The sequence below is a fragment of the Elephas maximus genome, chromosome 17 (genome assembly GCF_024166365.1).
Source record: "Elephas maximus indicus isolate mEleMax1 chromosome 17, mEleMax1 primary haplotype, whole genome shotgun sequence".
Taxonomy (NCBI): Eukaryota; Metazoa; Chordata; class Mammalia; order Proboscidea; family Elephantidae; genus Elephas; species Elephas maximus.
Genome location: NC_064835.1, coordinates 13,631,424 through 13,649,456, shown reverse-complemented (window position 1 = coordinate 13,649,456; position 18,033 = coordinate 13,631,424). Strand labels below are relative to the sequence as shown.

The 18,033-nt window shown below is 46.2% G+C and overlaps 1 protein-coding gene across 2 annotated transcripts in view; it reads right to left on the bottom strand.

Moving 5' to 3' along the window:
- Positions 1-18,033, bottom strand: part of GRIK4 (glutamate ionotropic receptor kainate type subunit 4) — a 519,693-nt gene that overhangs the window by 32,183 nt on the left and 469,477 nt on the right. For both annotated transcript variants that reach the window (XM_049856800.1, XM_049856801.1), the window contains 2 exons: positions 13,099-13,212; positions 1,741-1,850 (listed from right to left, as the gene is read on the bottom strand). In XM_049856800.1, the coding sequence (XP_049712757.1) occupies positions 1,741-1,850; positions 13,099-13,212 (224 nt within the window). The remainder of the gene's footprint in view (positions 1-1,740; positions 1,851-13,098; positions 13,213-18,033) is intronic.

Sequence of the window (18,033 nt, the reverse complement as noted above, 5' to 3'; positions counted from 1 at the left end):
TGCCTGTCTGGAAGGCAGGGAAGAGAGGCTATTGGCCCCTCAGGGCTGGTCTGAAACACTTTAGGCTTCCATGGGCATGGTGACACGGCCTTGTGTGTGTGTATCTGGGGATCAAGCCCTGAGACCATTACCAGGGCCGCGGGGTCACCTGAGAGCGGCGGCATGCTACTTACAGGGACTCAATGAAAAGGAGCAAGAGTGAATTACAGAACAGTGGCACCAGGGCTCAGGGGGACAGCTTCCACGAAACAGCAGCAGCCAGTGCAGTGATGTGGAGAGGGGAAGTGTCTGACAGCATGTTAGCTCCCTCACATCTCACCAGCTCTCACTGACAACAGATACTTGACAGCGGCAATGCCTGTAGGCCCAGGAGGGATAGGTGGTACTGAGCCGCTCCTGCTGCCTTTGGAGGCTACCGGGTGGTAAGCAAGGCCTGTCTCTGTTTGGCTGGATTTAGTGGACCCAGGATGACTTTCCTGATCTTGGCTTTGATCTCCACAGGCAGGGTGATGCAACTCCTCCTCAGCAGTTCCTTAGGGCTCGGGACGCCTGCTCCATCTTCTAGCTGGACAGAGCGTGGGCTCCCCCTTTGAGCCACTGAATGAACCAGCTTGTAGGGAGAATCTGGTCCCCCAGAGGTGGAATATGTACTGTAGAATCACCTGCCTTCTGCCACTGAGGCACAGGAGACATGTGAAGAGAAAGGTGGAACGGAGTCACCACCAGGCTTCTAGAAGCTCATTCTGAGGAGGTCTCTGCTCCAATGTAACTGCCCTTTGGGGCCTCCATTATAGGAAGCTGAGGGCTGAGCAGGGAGTAGGATTCTGAGTGGGTAGATGGTGAGCCAGTAGGGCTTGTACCACTTCTGGAGAGGAAGGTGGCTCTCCTGAAGCCCAGGCTGGTCCAACAGCCCTTGAGCTCAGACAAGGACAACCCTCCCCTCTGTGCACATTCTTGGGAGGCAGAGCCTAGGGATGCTCTTCAGGTGCTTCCATGGCCCTGGGGGAGGCCCCCGGGGGAGGGCCTGGGGGAGGCCCTTGGTCTCATGGGGAGAGGGGAGGGTTTACCCTCCCCTAACCCTATTCTGGACCTCTAGTCTCAACTCAACACTCCCTGCAAACGCCTCTCTCCACCCTGCCCTACTGCTGCCTGCCACCCTCCACAGTGACCACTCGACGTGGGCAGCTGTGCTTTCAGAGGCAGATCCAGGCTGAGGAAGGGCCAGGCTCTCTGCACAGGAGTCCTCCGCCCTCTCATCTGTGCCAGGGCAGCCTCCAGTCCCCCGTTCCAGATCTGCAGCTGTTTCTTGTCATTCAGCACTTCGTGGCAGATCCTGGCAAGGACTGACGCCAAGGCAGGCAGATGCCCAGCACTTAATCAGAGTGACCTTCCTGACACCTCCCCCTCCCCCTTTCCCAAGGCTACACATGGGGGTGGGCGATGGAGACTGGGGGAGGGGGAGGGAGAAAGAGGCAGGGGTGCAGAGGCAAATTCAGACAAGCTCACCTGCCTGCTGTATGCACACGAGGGAATGGGCATGTAGATGGTGGATGGGTAGCATGGGGCTGACGGCTGGGCAGGGAGTGTTTCAGGTCCCAGCTCCTCTCCCATCCCTTAGTTTGGCTCCAGGATCTTCTCAAACCGCCCCTCTCCTCTCCTACTCCACCACCCCTCCCCATGCAGTTCCCGAGGCCAGACACTAGGTGGCGACATGAAGACAAGAACGGGGAGAGGCAGTACCTAGCCACTAGGAAGAGGACACAGCTGACAGCCAGGTAGGCTAGAAGCATGAAGAGCCAGACGCCCGGAGAAAATGGGTCCAGGAAGGAGAAATAGCCGGGTTTGCGCCCCTGGAAATGGAGATAAAAACAAGATTCACCGTACAGAATCAGTCAAAATGGTCCTTGAGCAAGGCAGGGCAGAGGGTAGGGTGAATGCGGGTTTGGCCCAAGATTTCATTTCTCTGATGGTTCTGGGTAATTGGTTTCAGTGGCACTGGGGCTGAAGGCGTGAAGGGGGCTACTCCAAAATACCTGGCCCAGCCCTGATCTCAGCAGATAAATAGAGGCACAAGCTGGGACCCATCACTTCCTGGGGTGAGGGAGGTGTTGTGTTAGGAAATCTCGGTACTGCCTGTGTCCCCTGAGGGTGGCATGGGTGGGCTCTGAGCTGTCTGCAGTGCCAGGGTATGACAACAGCACCCCTCTTTGCCACTCACATCTTCCTCTAGAGGACCCTAATACAACAGACATCCCAGGTTTTGAGTTTGTAGGGTGGTGTCACCCACACATAGACCTTCTCATGTAAAACACACAGCAGCCCTGTGAGGCGCAGGTTATTATTTTCATTTTACTAATGAAGAATCCAAAGCCCAGGGCAGTCAAGACATGTGTCCAAGGTTATACAGCTTGTAAGAGAAAGGGCTGGGACTCAAACGCACACCATCTGACTCAGAGGCCAGGGCTTGTACCAGTACGCTGCAGGGAACATGGTGTGTCCCAAGCCTTGGGATACGCTTCAGCCGGAGTCACGTAAGCCAGCAATGAAACCAGGAATAGGATCCCTGGAAGCCAAGCTCCCAGTCATTGTCAGCAGGGAAATGAAATGAAATGATAGGATGAAGTTAATTTGCCTGCTCTCAGCCCTTAGCTGTGTGCTTTTGGGTAAGTCCCCACCCCTCTCTGGTCTTTGTTGTAGCCAGGCTCAATCAAAGGTTGTTCCGATGGCCTATGAACCAGACACAGCCCACAGATTTGTTTTGTTTATCCTGCCATGTTTGAAAATTTTCTATTTGTTGCCAGCATTAAGTGATTAGGAAATTTCTCATAAAACTTCAGATTTCTGGCTTTTTTTTTTTTTTTTTACACAGGGTGCTCTGGCAACACTGAGCCTAATTCCCACATGGCCAACACTGGCTGGAGCAGAGTGTAGAGAGGGCATGGTCTCTCCAGCTCCCTGTTGCTACCAGGCTTGCTTCTTTCATTTCCTATGAAACCACAGGCATAAATGCTCCTCAAGGACCATTCTAAACTGAAAATGCTGTGATTCTATGATTCCAAGATTCTGGGTAGTCCATGGATGAGACTGAAAATCAGCATTAAGCTCTGGGGTTCTATGAACAGGTAAACTTCCAAGCTCAATGTCATATTGGTCATGGCACAAGCTACCATCATGATACAGTTCTATATCAAAGTCTGTCATTTTTATGCAGGTTCCCAGAAACACAAAGGGGAACTCTCTACGCCAATATTGAGCTACCAGCTTTCTGAGCTTTCATTATCCATAGGATGGTTGGCCAGGGAGAACCTGCTCAGAAATTCCAAGTAATGATAGCGGCATCTGAGACAGGTGGGAAGGAGACAGCTCTGCGTGGTCCTGCTGGGGGTCCTGCTATATTTGCATGGCTGCAATCATGGTGGTGTGTGTTGGGGGGAGCAGTTCCAGTTTCTTTTCTGGAGGACTTTCCTTCTCTGAGAGTCAGCTATGGCATCAGTAGGCACATTCTTGACCCACTTGGGGGTACAATTTTATACTTCCATTTGAGGACAACAGCACGGTGGGTGCTCAGAGAAGTAAACAGCTTACCCTCTGCCAATGGGGCAGCTGCTCTTGGCCTTGAGGCCCTTCAGCATGTGGCAGTGACCTTTAGGATGGTCTTTCTGAAACTGATGTTCTTTCCCAGTATGTCTTAGACCAGAGAACTGCCCTCTGATGCCAACTGTTTTCTGACTCATGGTATATCCATGCTTGGTCTGCATAGAAAACTCGGGTGATTCAACTGGAAAAATGAAATAACTGGAGACAAGCTTGTAACCAAGGGGAACAGGGGAGGAATGGGGGAAAGACTATTTGAAGATGTCTTGGGCCATTGCGACATAAATTCTCTAACAGGAAGCAAAGGACTTAAGAGCAGAATTGGAGTCCCCAGAGCTAGTCACTCTCATGTCTGTCATGGGCTGACCATGTCTTCTTCATCATCTTAAGTGCCAGTGGCAGACACAGGAAGGAAGACAGAGCGTGCAGGATAAGTACACAGAGTCCAGAAGGGGATAAAGGAGCTGATCCTGCCTGCATACCTCCTGAAGCAGAGTTTACTAGCTTGGTCCACACTTTCCCCAGACAAATGTACATGCATTCCATGTACTCTATCCCTCATGACTATTTCCCTCTGTATCTCTCAATTGAGAAAAAGCCAGGAGAAAAAAAAAATTGCATTGTTGCTTTCTGAATCTGAAACCCCATTAGATGCTCAATGTCAGAAATCTATACCTGATTATATCACAGCGAGTGAAACCGAGGAAAATGACCACACTATTTAAAGCTGCCATGTTTGGTTATGAGCGATAAGGAACGACGGACAACCGTGGGAAACATTCCTGGAGACTCAGGTTATAAAACATGGAACATCACAGAAACAGCGACCAAGACATAAACATATCTCCGCCGGAAACATATCGGTCATGTTAGCAAGGCAACATCTGATTCCCCTTGTGACTGACTGACGCCAACCAGAAGATGCAAGAAATGGGTAGTCATTTGAGATCTGGGTCTGGGCTTCTACAGCCTCGGCCTGGTCTGAGCCCAAGATGTTTATATGATGCCAAAGAGAAGTGTGTGACTTGGAAGACTCTGAACACCTATCTTTTGAATTTTTATTTCTTTTTTAATACATACGCTTTAGATTGCTTCTTTCCCAAAAGACATCTGACTTACTGGCGCTTTGGGCAAATCAAGTGTCATGTGCCACAGGCATTTCTTCCAAATAATAGATTTTCCTTAACCCAAAGATATATGGGATGGTGATGCTTGTCTTCTGAAGAACTCAAAGTGTTGCACTACGTTCCCTTGATTTCAGTGCCCAGCTTTCCATATTGACAGATGGAAGAACTGAGACCCAGGGAGGTTAAGTGCTTCACTCTAATCATTGGCGATGGCTTCAATTTCTCTGGTACTCATTTGTCAAGCTGTGCCACAGGCAGGCACAGTCTCCCTCATTCAAACGACAGCTGTACCACATCTTCCCCTCCTTTTTATCTTTGCAACTTGCTCCAATAAGCTTCCTAATTAATCCCATGCCATCTCCCCAATTCCAACAGAGTCCCAACCTACTCTATCTCACCCCCTTAAAGTACTTTTAAACATTATTTATTAACACCCATTATCACTTATTGGGAGCCCTGGTGACACAGTGGTTAAGAGTTCAGCTGCTAACCAAAAGGTTGGCAGTTCAAATCCACCAGCCACTCCTTGGAAACCCTCTGGGGCAGTTCTATTCTCTCCTAATGAGTCACTATGAGTTAGAATAGACCTAACAGCAGTGGGTTTGGTCCGGGGTTTTATCACTTATTGTGACTCTGTTGTATTTACAGGCGTTTGTATTGATTTATGTGTGTCTTGGTTGATGGCAAGTTGGACTAGTTACTTCCGGGGAATACAATCACTTTGAAGGCAGATAACTGCTTATGTATATTCTATGCCCACATATCTAGGACAGGTCAAAGCCCCATAGATGGAACTGAAAATTAGACGCCACCAAAATTAAAACTGATTTTCTTGACTTCTGACCACATGAGACCACACAAGCCAGCATCCTCGATGCTCTCTCATGGTAGGAGAGGCCCAAAGAGCTAGTCATCAATTGACCACAATCCTGGTGTGCTGAGATTCTTTGAACTAGAGCAGTGGAACCACTCACGGAGCTATGAAGTGGCACGGAAATCCCCTTGCATGGTGAAACATCCTCTGATCCCTAAAAAAATCTGTTAATTTGCTCATACTTCATTCTGTGTGTACAGCAGACAATGGCATCATAGTTAGAACATAACTACTCGTCCAGAGTCTGGAATCAAATGGATAAGGACCATGGAACCAGGTAATGCAGGACAAGGTAGTGATTTAAAACACTGACCACAGAGCCACATTGTCCAGGATTGAATCCTGGCTCTACCACTTATGAGTTGTGTGACCTTGGGCAAGTTACTTGACTACGTTACCAGCCTCAGCTTCCTCTTTTGTAACATGAGGATAATAAAACCTACCTTGTGGGGTTGTTTTGAGAATGAAGTGAGTTAATGCATGTAAAGGGCTGGGACAGTGCCTAGCACAGAGTAAAGGCTACATCTGTGTTTGTTCCTCTGTCTAATGGTAGCCGCGAGTCAATGCAGGGGAGGAGTGTGTGACAAAGGGGGGAACTTTCTTTTATATTGATGCTTAGCTCAATGGACAAGAAATACTGTTTTCTGTCCTATGGTGACACATGCTAAAGATGCCTCGGGGGGAGAATGCCATCTGGCTACAGCCACTTTCTATAACTCCTGGAGTTTCTAGGAATCATAATATATGAATCATGAGGGTTCCCCCAGGGCTTTCCAGGGAAGCAATTAGGGCAATATCAGGCTCTCTTCTGGAAGAATGGATCTTAGAAACAAGTGATTCCAACCTTTGGAACTCAGTTTCATCTCAGCCTTCCCACAGAAGCTGAAGACAGACTGGATGAGACACATAGCAGGTTCTCCCAGGTCTGAGTGAGGGTTGCCTATCCTGGCAATGTCCTGTACACGAACTAGTGACATCAGGTTTCCTCCTTCCTGTCTGCCCTCCCTCCCTCCCCAGCATAGACTAGGACACATTTTGTACTTGCCATGTCCTCCATGTGGTTTTGGCAGTCTTTGAAGTAAATGGCAATTTATAGAGAGGTTTCTTGTTATATATTCAAGACCCAGCAGTCAGTGGTCAATAAAACATTCTTTAGGGCTGAGAGATAAAAGAACACAGCTTCCATGGCTCCTTCTAGGAGAGGCAGAAGGAGGTGTTTTCTTCTTGTTCCACCCCAGGAGCCCATGGTTAGCCTCCTCAGTGTATCTACAGTGGATTGTCTTGTCAATATTTTGGTTTAATATGCACTTCTTACCTCTGATTCCAAAAGGAAAAAAGAGGTAAACAATCCCTCTTCACATGAAATGTCCAGATGGGTTTTTTTAAGTGGCAACAGTGGTTAAGCGTTTGGTTGCTCACCAAAAGGTCAGCAGTTCGAATCCACCAGTTGCTCCTGGGAAATCCTATGGGGCAGTTCTACCCTGTCCTATACAGTTGCTATAAGTTGCAATTGACTCGGTGGCAACGGGTTTGGTTTTTTTTTTTTTGGTTGGAAAACTGGTATGGAGAAATCTAAGTTCTAATCTTGGCACTGACTTTGACTTGCTGTGTGATCCTAGACAAGCTACTCAACTCCTCTGGGTGCCATTTTCTTCTTCCACAAAATGGAACACTATAATTAACATGAAGGGGACTGTGAGAATTACTAAAACACCTGGAGATTCTTGAGAGAGAGGTGCTCAGTAAGTAGCCAATATTAAAATGATTATATACTCCCAACCCAGAACCCAGTGTCGTCTCAGTGATCCATATTTCCATTATATAGGCTATCATGTTACTTAGCTTTAAGGGACAGAACTCTATTCATTTTCCATTTTCTTATAACTGAGTATTAAGCAGTATTAGAAATGATTCACTGGTTTACTTAGTATTGTTCTCTATTTTCTTAGACAGTCTTCCTGAAATGAAACAGACCTTCTTGAAAAATGGGTAATACATCCAGCAAATGCCGTGCATTAATTTAACGCTGGCATTTATTTCTCTCTCACTTTTTAATCACTGTCTGATTTTTTCTTTTTTTTTGGAGAGGAAATACTCTAGATGAGGGTTAAGAAGAGAAAAAGAACAGAGTATGAAACTTTTCCATTTGTTAATCAAAGGTGGAAGAGGACATTATAGGGGGAAAATGGTCAGTTCCCATTTTTGAGGGAGTCTTAGAAGCTCTGGCTGGCTTGGGACCCTATATGGGATCACAGATAGTACCCTGAGTCTGGGAAAGGATCTTGAAAGATTATCTAACACACAACCTTGACACTAAGAAAAACGCACCTAAACCAGTAAACCAGTTGCTACTGAGTTGGCTCTGACTCATGACGATCCTGTGTGTGTCATAGTAGAACTGTGCTACACAGAGCTTTCAATGGCTGATTTTTCAGAAGTAGATCCCCAGGCCTTTCTTGCAAGGCACCTCTGGATGGACTCAAGTCTCTATCCTTCAGGTTAGCAGCCAAGCACATTAACAGTTTGCACCACCCAGGGCCTCCAAGAGAAATGCACCTACTACACCATAAAGGTAGGGAGTTGGGAGTGTGTGGGATCTGGAGACAGGAAAGACACTCCAATGCCCACCTCCCACTGCACTACTTTTCCTCTTTCCACTGCACTGACTAGTCTCACTGCATCTCAGAATCCTCCCTTGTAAAATGGGAGTCCTAATACCTGCCTGTGGGAATTACTATGTCAAATAAGATACCATATGCGAAAGCGCTTCATAAATAAAGAGATGCCAGACAGATGTTCATCAACATACAAATATCCTGGACATATACGCGTCATCCTTGAATATGTCAACACTAAATTTTTTGACTTGGATGATCCACTTAAGGGTTGGCTTCCTGCACGCCCTGATGCTGTCTTGCTATCCCCACAACAGCGTGTGCTGCAGTGATGCAAGTGGACTTTAATATTAGTCTGAGCAAAACGTCGTTAGACAAATTGTTGCTGTGGAAAGGAAAGAAAGAAAACTACGTAGTAGATTCTAATGTCAAATATAAATGCTTTTGTCTTTCCATGCTGATCTTCCCGCCATTCACACAGGTATTTGAGAGCACACAGTAAGCATTGATGCTATAAAACCCTCCACTGCAAGATGCCCTCGAAGTTCTCTTATGACAGCAAATACTGAACTCCTCAATAAGAAGAAACGTGCTAATATGCCAGAGAAGTCCAGAGGGTCTTGAATTCAGATGTCCTTGGCTCGATTCCCATTCCTGGCATGTCAAGAGACACCTCAGATTGCAACTGTGGTGGGTCCTCTACGTATGGCCTGGAAGCTCACCTGGCCCAAGCTGGCATTCTGATATCTTCTCAGGTGGGTGTGATGTCATACGTGGATGTGCCATCATGGGGGAAGGAGAGATCAATGAGTTCAGGTGGCAGTCATGGCCAGGCCTAAGCAGATATATCTGAGCTGCCTGAAACATCTGCCTCCCATCTCTTTTTGCTCCTAAGACCAGTGGGGTAAAGGCCAGGAAGAAAAAAAAAAATTCTATTTAGGTCACTTATTCTGCTGGCCCTGAGGGCCTTGTATCAGAAGCCCAAGCTCCTGGGGCTCAGGGCTATTGACCAGGAGCCACAAAAGAAAGTTTGATGCTCACTGCCCACAAGATCACAGGATCTCCCTCCCGCTCTCCCTTCCTTCCTCTTTTCCTTCCACACTTACAAGTAAATGCTGTATGCTAAGGATGATCCCATTTTCCATACCCAAAATCATAAAGATTTATAGTCTGACAAAAGGCATCTTCTCCTAATGTATCTCCCACTAGGGTGTACTGGAGGGAGAGACAGAAAATCCAGGAATAATAGAATATGGCATAAAAGTGCTGTGAATCAAAGCAGAGGGCAGTGACTCAGACAAAGAAGCAATCAGCTTCATCTTGAGGAATCGCATTGAAGAGCAAGTGCTATCTGAGCTGGGTATTGAAGGCCAGGGAAGAGTCTGTTAGATGGCGAAATGGCCAGAAGACAAGCATGAACCTAGACAAGGATAGAGGAGAGGCTGACATGATGGGAAAGCAGTGAGTACACGGGGTGAAGTGAAGAACTGGAAGTGGGGTGAGAGAGATGGATTTTATTCTCTGTGCTAAGATGGATGAACTTTTTCTTGTAGGTGAAGGGCAGCCAGTGAAAGATTTTCAGTAGGAAGCTGATATGATTACATTTGCAAAGAACAAAACAACCTAAGTGTGGAGGATGGACTGCAGTGGGGAACAATTCACATACATTTGATTTCTTCAACAGGAAAGCTAACACTTAATTATGCATATAATATGCCAGGCACTGTTCTGAGTGTATTGTGTATACATTCTCATCTAACTTGCATGACAATTCATTTTTACAGAGGAAGAAACTGAAATGTACACATCGTGCAGTTAGTAAGTGGCAGATCTGGGAAGAAACCCAAGCAGTCTATGAGTCCAGAGTCTATGAATTCATTCTATTGCTTCTTATTGAATGCTTATAATGTGTGTGGTCCTTTGATGCAGAGACAGTAATGAATAGAAATGGCCAAGGAGCATCCAGGCCACTGGGATGGCAGTGATTCGGGTTAGAGATAATGAGAGCCTGAGCCCAGGCAGAAGCAATGGGGAGAGACAGTATATTTGAGAACTGTTAGGTGAGATGAGCTACTGAATGTGAAAGGTAAAAGAGAGTAAGGATGACCCAGGAAACAAGATGGAGCTGCCATTACCTGGGATGGAGTGGAGGGGAGGTGGGAGGACAAGCCTGAGCCGGAAATAGACTGAACGCAGTCTGAGAGCCTGTTTATAAGGGGTCTTGAGACATCCAGGTGGAGATGTCTAGTAATGTGTTACGTTAGTAACATGCTCCCGGAACCCAGAGGAGAGGCCAGGGTTAGATTTACAGATTAGGGAATGAGTACAATTACCCAGGGAGAGAGCAGGTAGAATGAGAATAGAAAGGGCTATGGACATTTAAGGGGCAGAGAGAGGAATCAACAGAGATGATGGAAGAGGCAAGAATCAGAGGGCAGGAAGGACATCAGGAGAAAATGGAGACTTGGATGCTAGGTACAGAGGGAGTTTTTAAAAGCAGGAGGGATTAACTCTACCAAATACCAATGCCAAAATCTTTAGCCACTCTCTTGAGTGGCAGGGAGTAGGTGGTAAGAACAAAACACTCTTCTTATTTTGGTCCTAGGAATGCCTGGGCAGAAGCAGAGTTTATACCCCCATGTTGGGAAGAAGGGAAATATCCCATAATCAATGCCTGATGATCTATACTCACATAAAAATCATAGATTGCTGGGAATTCACAAATTATTTATGGTTGTCTTTAGACTTTAGAGATGCATTTGTTGTTGGTTTTTACTTTGCTGGGGTTTGCAATAATTCTTACCTAGGCATTTGTACTTTGGGGTCATTATTTTTACTTTTACACCCAGGTTTGACTACCACCAAATGCTCACTTTTTGGTAACAGTTACTTAACAACTGGATGATCTCATGAACACAGAACTAAGATAGAGAGTCTAGATTCCTTATAGATGGACTGAGAACAAAGGCCTAGCAATCTACTTCTGAGAATCAGCCAATGAAAACCCTATGGATCATAAGAGACCAATCTGCAACCAATTATGCGGATGGTACAGGACTGAGCAGCATTTTGTTCTGTTGTGCATGGGGTCCCCATGAGTCGGGGACCAAACTGATAGCAACTAACAACAGCAGCAATAACATAGACTATAAATGAAATGAAATTAACCATATTTTTGTGAAAAGATAATTATCAACTAGAGAAAACTAAAAAAATAATAAGCATTCAGTATTTAAGTTTAATTTCATTAACTTGACCCTAACAGCGATAGCTTCTCTATGTAATTTTAGACTTCGGCTGTCGTGGTGGACTCTATCAGTCGACCCTTCAGCACTAGCCTTTCTTGCTAATGCCGCCTTTGTTTCAGACGCAGCAAAGTCCATCTCAGGCTTGTTCTCATCAGGTCCCCTTTGGCTTAGTTAATTCAGGATTCTTCTTTCCCCAGCTTGGTACTTTCTGAGCATACTGCCTGACACACAGAATGCACGCAATAAATATTTGTTGAATAAATGCATAAACTGTCAGTTCTGCTTAGTGGAAGCTGTTCATGCCAGCACTCAGTTTTTGCTCAGCTTGCCCCTGTTATAAATCAGAGCTGAGAAGCCATGTGGTGCCTCAAGATGGAAGATGGAAGAGGGGAGGACCTGAGCAGTCAGAGTAACTAATACAGCAAGAGGGTTGTGGGTGGTGGGGACATTTGGTCAACCATCCAATTTAGGATGCCCAGAGGGTTGGTGAATTCAGGTTTGATTCTGACCAGAGTTGATATTTAGTGGTGACCTGTGGGGGGAAGGTCACCTAGCCCAGGTGTTCCTAGGTAGTAGAAACCCTTGGGGTCACGTGCCTTCAGCCACATGGTTCCTGATGGGTCCACTGGTCAAGAGCTGGGCTCTCGTTCCTTCGACGCTAACCAAGAAACCAAGGTGAGAGCCTAGTTGTATGGCCCGGCCACAGCAGGATCGTTTGGAAAGAGTCTGTATGTCTCCATTTCTTTTTGGTGCTCCCTCAGGGGTCAGTGGGGCCTCAAGAAATGGTGCTGGCTTGAAACTGCCTGAGTTCCAACAAAGATAACAAGAATGACAAGAATGCTGTCCTGAGAGCTGGGAGACTCGGATTCCTGGTCCTGCTCTGTATTAGCTCCAAGTGTGACTTTTGTTTCCTTCTCTGTAAGATGGGAATTACAATCCCTGCCCTCTTTCCTCAAATGGGGAAGTGCGCACAAAGGTGCCTTGCACAAGTTCCTGGAAGACTGAAGACTCTGGAAGACCGAAGATGCTGTCCCCACCAGCCAGTATACGCTGGGGTCCCGTCCATCCTCTGCTGCCCATTGGTGTGTTCTCAAACCTGTTTTACACCCACTCCAGCTAACCCTGCCCAGAGAAGTCTTTTTTTGGGGGGGGGGGTGGTGCAGAAGAGGGGACAAGCCAGGTATAAATGACACTGGATGATCTGCTCTTCATTCATCAGTACAGATTACCAAGAGGGGCAGGAGTCTATATTCTATCACCAGAGTGGTTGGGACAGAGGCATGCCTGAGAATCTGGGCTGAGTTATGTGGGCTGCAGGTTCCCCCCCGCCAGAAGGCAGCACAGTGAGTGAGGGGGTCAGTCCCTGACATTCTATGTACCAAGTGTTGAACAATCACTTTTGGTCACCCCTATCCAGTGAGACAGAAGCCATTTTTACCAAAAAGCCCACGAGTGTAACTTTTCCATCCCTCCTGTAGGCAAGTCCATGCAGCTGGATGGGGGAAAAAACAGCCCAGCCCATTTACATTTAAGTCTTGGAATCTAAATATTTCCGTGAGTCATTCATTATTACCATATAACTCAGTGTTTGCATGCAAATAACTTTAATGACATAAATGCTTATAAAATAAGTCTCTTACCATATGAACTCGGTAAAGAATGCTAATTCCCAGAGTCATGAATGGCTTAGAGAAATCAATCACCTTCTCCCGCTCAGCCGTAATGGTGAGGCCGGCCACAGCCAGATCTGCTTTCTGAAAGGAACAGAAAGAGCCCATCAGTGGGGTGGCCATGTGAGATGGGGGCACAGGGACTTGTGACCAGAGGCCATCACCCTGGGGAGATGTTATTGGGGCTTCTCAGTGCTGAGGGTGACTCCAAGTATTCACAGCATACCTCAGATCTGAACAATTCCTCATGACAGGATATGAATACTGAAGCTCTAACTCATGTTCATTTAAAGTTAATCAATTGCCGTTGAGTCGATTCCAACTTATAGCAACCCCATGTATGTAGAGTAAAACTGTGCTCCATAGGGTTTTCAAAGCTGTGACCTTTCAGAGGCAGATTGCCAGGCCTGTCTTCTGAAGTGCCACTGGGTGGGTTCGAACCTCCAACCTTTTGGTTAGTAGTCTAGAGTTTAACCACTTGTGCCACCCAGGGACGAAAAAAAGAAAAAAAAACCAAACCCATTGCCTTGAGTTGATTCTGATTCACAGCAATCCTATATGACAGGGTACAACTGCCTCATACAGTTTCCAGGGAGCACCTGGTGGATTTCAACTGCTGATCCTTTGGTTAGCAGCCGTAGCAGTTAGCCACTACATTACACCACCAGGGTTTTCCATTTGAGGTTAGACACCTCTAAATACACATACCATTTTAAAAAGCAGGGAGCTTACCACCAGACAGCCCAGAGACAGTCTCAAAATGTCCTAGGGTAGGGGCTCAGGAGAGGAAAACTAGCAGAGAGGGCTCCTAGGTTCTCAACATTGAGTAGTTGTTTTATTCAACTTACTCATTTGTTCAGTCAACAAAACTTCAGTGAGTGGCTACTGGGATATCAGGCAGTTGAGGGGAGGGCATTACAAAGAAACAAAAATGTTGGAACCACAGAAATAAGAAACAATCCAATGCAACCCCATCCATTTCACAGTGAGAAAACGAAGAACCAGAAACTGAGCCAGAAGCCCAAGGTCACAAAGCTTGTCCTTGTCTCAGCTGGGCCTAGAACAAAGTCTTCCCGGTCACTGGCCACTTATGCTGAGGTTAAAATTCAGGTGTCACCGCAGAAACAGAAGACGGGTCTCTGGCGCTTTTAATAAATGCAAAATAACCAGAATTTGTTCTGAAGAGATTTCCTTCCTTTCTCTTTGCACCCCAAGTGCCCATATCTGTCCTGTATTAAGGGTCTCTGGGAAACGAGACGCAACAGGCTTCCTCAACACTCTTCCATGTGGGAATTCTTCCTTGTGTCTAGTCTAAGTCCATCCTGTTACAAAGCAGGCCCACTTCCGACTGGTCGATTTTGAGAAAGATGGAACCCAATCATTACAAACCAAACCAAACCCATTGCTGTCAATTCTGACTCATAGTGACCCCACAGGACAGAGTAGAACTGCCCCATAGGGTTTCCAAGGCTATAATCTTCCTGGAAGCAGACTGTTACATCTTTCTCCCATGGAGTGGCTGGTGGATTCCAACCACCGACCTTGCAGTTAAAGCCTAGCACTTAACCACTGTGCCACCAGGGCTCCTTCATGTACATATACATGAATATATATGTGTGTGTGTGTTTGTATGTATATACACGTCTCGATCCCAATTCTCCATTCCTAACTCATATATACATAGCAAAAAAACCAAACCCTTTGCTATCGAGTCGATTCCAACTCATAGCAACCCTATAGGATAGAGTAGAACTGTCCCATAGGGTTTCCAAGGAACAGCTGGTGAATTTGAACTGCCGACGTTTTGGTTAACAGCTGAACTCCTAACCACTGTGCCACCAGGGATCCAATCATTACAATGACCTTTATTAAATTTGAAGAGTGTACTAGAGATCATCTGGCTGGTTCTACCGTACTGGAGACTGGATAGGGGCGTAAGAATAAGATAAATGGTGCGAGACTGTTAAGAGAATATGAACTCTGTGGGCACACATACCTAAAGGGGACTGTGGGGTCACGGGCATGGCCACCTCTAAGCAGGGTTTCCCCAGCTTCCCAGCTTTGTTGGAGAATGGAAGCTCTCAGGTACCAGGGTGGGTGGCAATACCTTTGCAGAGTGGTGGCTGAGGGCACCAAGTGAAACAGCTCAGACAGGTGCTGGTAGAGAAGGCAGAGCGTTCCTGATGTCTTCCGTCATGCCAAGGAGTCCAGGGCCTATGCACCTTCCTCCCTGAGCTCTTGTCAGCTGGGAGTGGCGGACTGCGGCAATCTAACCTGATGATTTGGATCTAAACTGTACTTTTATCCAATTTATCTGAATCTTAGAAATAGACATGTAATTTTCTGTTTGATCTGGAAAACCTACTCAGAACATTCCAATTAATATTGAAACAGATTTGCAGATAATCCCCAATATTCTGTTGGCCATTTACTTAATTCTCTCCTACGCATGGGCAGTGGCAAAGCTCAGAGCTTGTCTTCCGTTCTAGTCCACGCTCGGCCCTAACTAATTTTTTTTTAGTCACTTCACTTCTCTAGGTTTTCTTAACCTCGGCCATAAATCAAGGGTAGGTGGTACAGTGGGTAAGAGCTCAGCTGCTAACCAAAAAGATGGCAGTTTGAACCCACCAGCTGGTCCTGGAAACCCTCTGAGGCAGTTCTACTCTGTCCTATAGGGTTGCTATGAGTCAGAATCAACTGGACAGTAACGGGTTTGGATTTAGTATGAGGCCAAGAAAGAGTCCCTGGGAGGTGCAAATAGTTAACATGCTCAGCTGCTAACCAAAGGTCAGAGGTTTGAGTCCATCCAAGGGCACCTTGGAGAAAGGCCTGGAGATCTATTTCCAAAATCAACCATTTGAAACCCCTATGGAACAGAGTTCTACTCTGACACATGTGGGGTTGCCATGAGCCAGTCGACTTGACAGCAACTGATGGCAGTGGCCGGGCTAAGACAGTGTTTTTCTGTAACAGTGATTCTCAAAATGCAGTCTAAGGGGCACCTGCATCAAGGTTTCCAAGGAGCACCTGGTGGATTCGAATTGCCGACCTTTCGGTTAGCAGCTGAACTCTTAAGCATTAAGCCACCAGGGTTTCCGAATAACCTGCAGGGATTATTAAATGTACATCCCTGAGTCCCATCAAGACCCCCTGGATCAGCCTCTCTGGCAGCAGGACTCAGGAATCTGTATTTGTAACAAGTTGCCAGGTGGTTCAGACTTGTGCTAATATTCGACAATCGTCTTTTATCACCTAGGCACCGTATCTCAGACTGGCTTCCCCCGTGGTTTACATTTCAGCTTCTTTAACTCATCAGCTGATGCAAAAGATGAAGAAATAAATGAGGAAAAGGCCAATCAGTTCTGAACACACACACACTTGATTCTTACTAAGTCATTGCTAGAAAAGCAGCGAGACAGACATGCTGGCCCACACCTTACACACAAGGGAATTTATGATTTCTGTACAAGAGGCTAAATCCACTGGCAATGGTCAGTTTCTTCTATATCTCAATCCCAATTCTCCACTCATAATTCACGTTCAATTAGCTAAAGAAGCCATGTGACCCAGCACAGGTTAACAAACTCGGGACCTTATATAGAGAGGCCAGGCTTAAAAGAAACTCAAGAGCACACGTAAGAGATATTTAATAAAAAATGAAAAATACGAATGACTCTTCGTACTCATTCTGTAGTTCTCCAAGAGAGTGTTGATTACTGCTATCAAATGAATCAACCCTGGAATTACAGAGTGAGGTTTGATTAGGGGATTGTTAGTGCCTGGATTTGGGAGACTCTTTAAAGAGCTGTTTGGGCCTTTCAGAGCCTCAGCCTCTGAATGATGTTGGCGCTGACTTGAATTCAGAGCTCACAAGCAAGGATGTGAAGCGACAGAAGTTAACTGAAAAGGCCCAGCAGGTGCGATTCCAATCCTGTGCAGGCGGTTAGGACAAGTTAGACGAGCCCTGCCCAAACCTTAGGTGAAGACGACGAGAGTTAAGTGCACTGGAATGAAGAAACTGAAGTAGCAATTGGGAAAACTAAAAGTGATAAAACATGTAAGAGGTAAACAAATTATCCAATGCTCTTCCAGGTTATTAAAAAAACTACAAATCAATTAACCAAAGTAAACAACTCTGTCCTCAAATTCCTCTTCCGCATACTCAGCTTCCATGCAAAAAGGGCAAATTTTGGATTAAAATTTGGAAATCAATTAAAAATTTATAAAGGTTAGCCGACACTGACATTGTTGTTAGGTGCCATCAAACTGCTTTAGACTCAGCAACCCCCTGTGACAGAGCAGAACTGCCCCATAGAGTCTTCTACTGTAATCTCTGCAGGAGCGGACCACCAGGTCTTCATCCCATGGCGCTGCTGGGTGGATCTGAACTGCCAACCTTTTGGTTAGCAGCTGAGTGCTTAACCATTGTGCCACCAGGGCCCCTAACAATGGCATTATGGGAAAACAATTCCATATGGAGAGAAAGCTGGACACGGACTGCCTCCCACTAGGGACTGTCCTGTGTGCACAGAGAATGACCGCGTATACAGGGAGTGTTGGCCCTAAGCTCCGACAGGGCATTTCCGTCTGTTCACAAATAGACACTTCCCCAAACTAAGCCAAACAGAAAACCCTGCTTCATGCCCATATTGCTGACCCTTTCCCCGCCAGCCCAGTCTCTCCTTCCTTTCTCCGTCACCAATGTGTTCGGCAGGAAAGGCAGGGAAGTAGGAACGAGACAGGAAGGGGCAGCCACAAACAAAAAGAAACCATGGCGATTTTGTGGTGTTTTTTTTTTTTTTTTCTATTTAATTGACTCAGTATAAACCCAACCCACTGCCGTCGAGTTGATTCCGACTCATAGAGACTCAGTATAGAACGGTAATTATCTACCTTGGCTTCAGC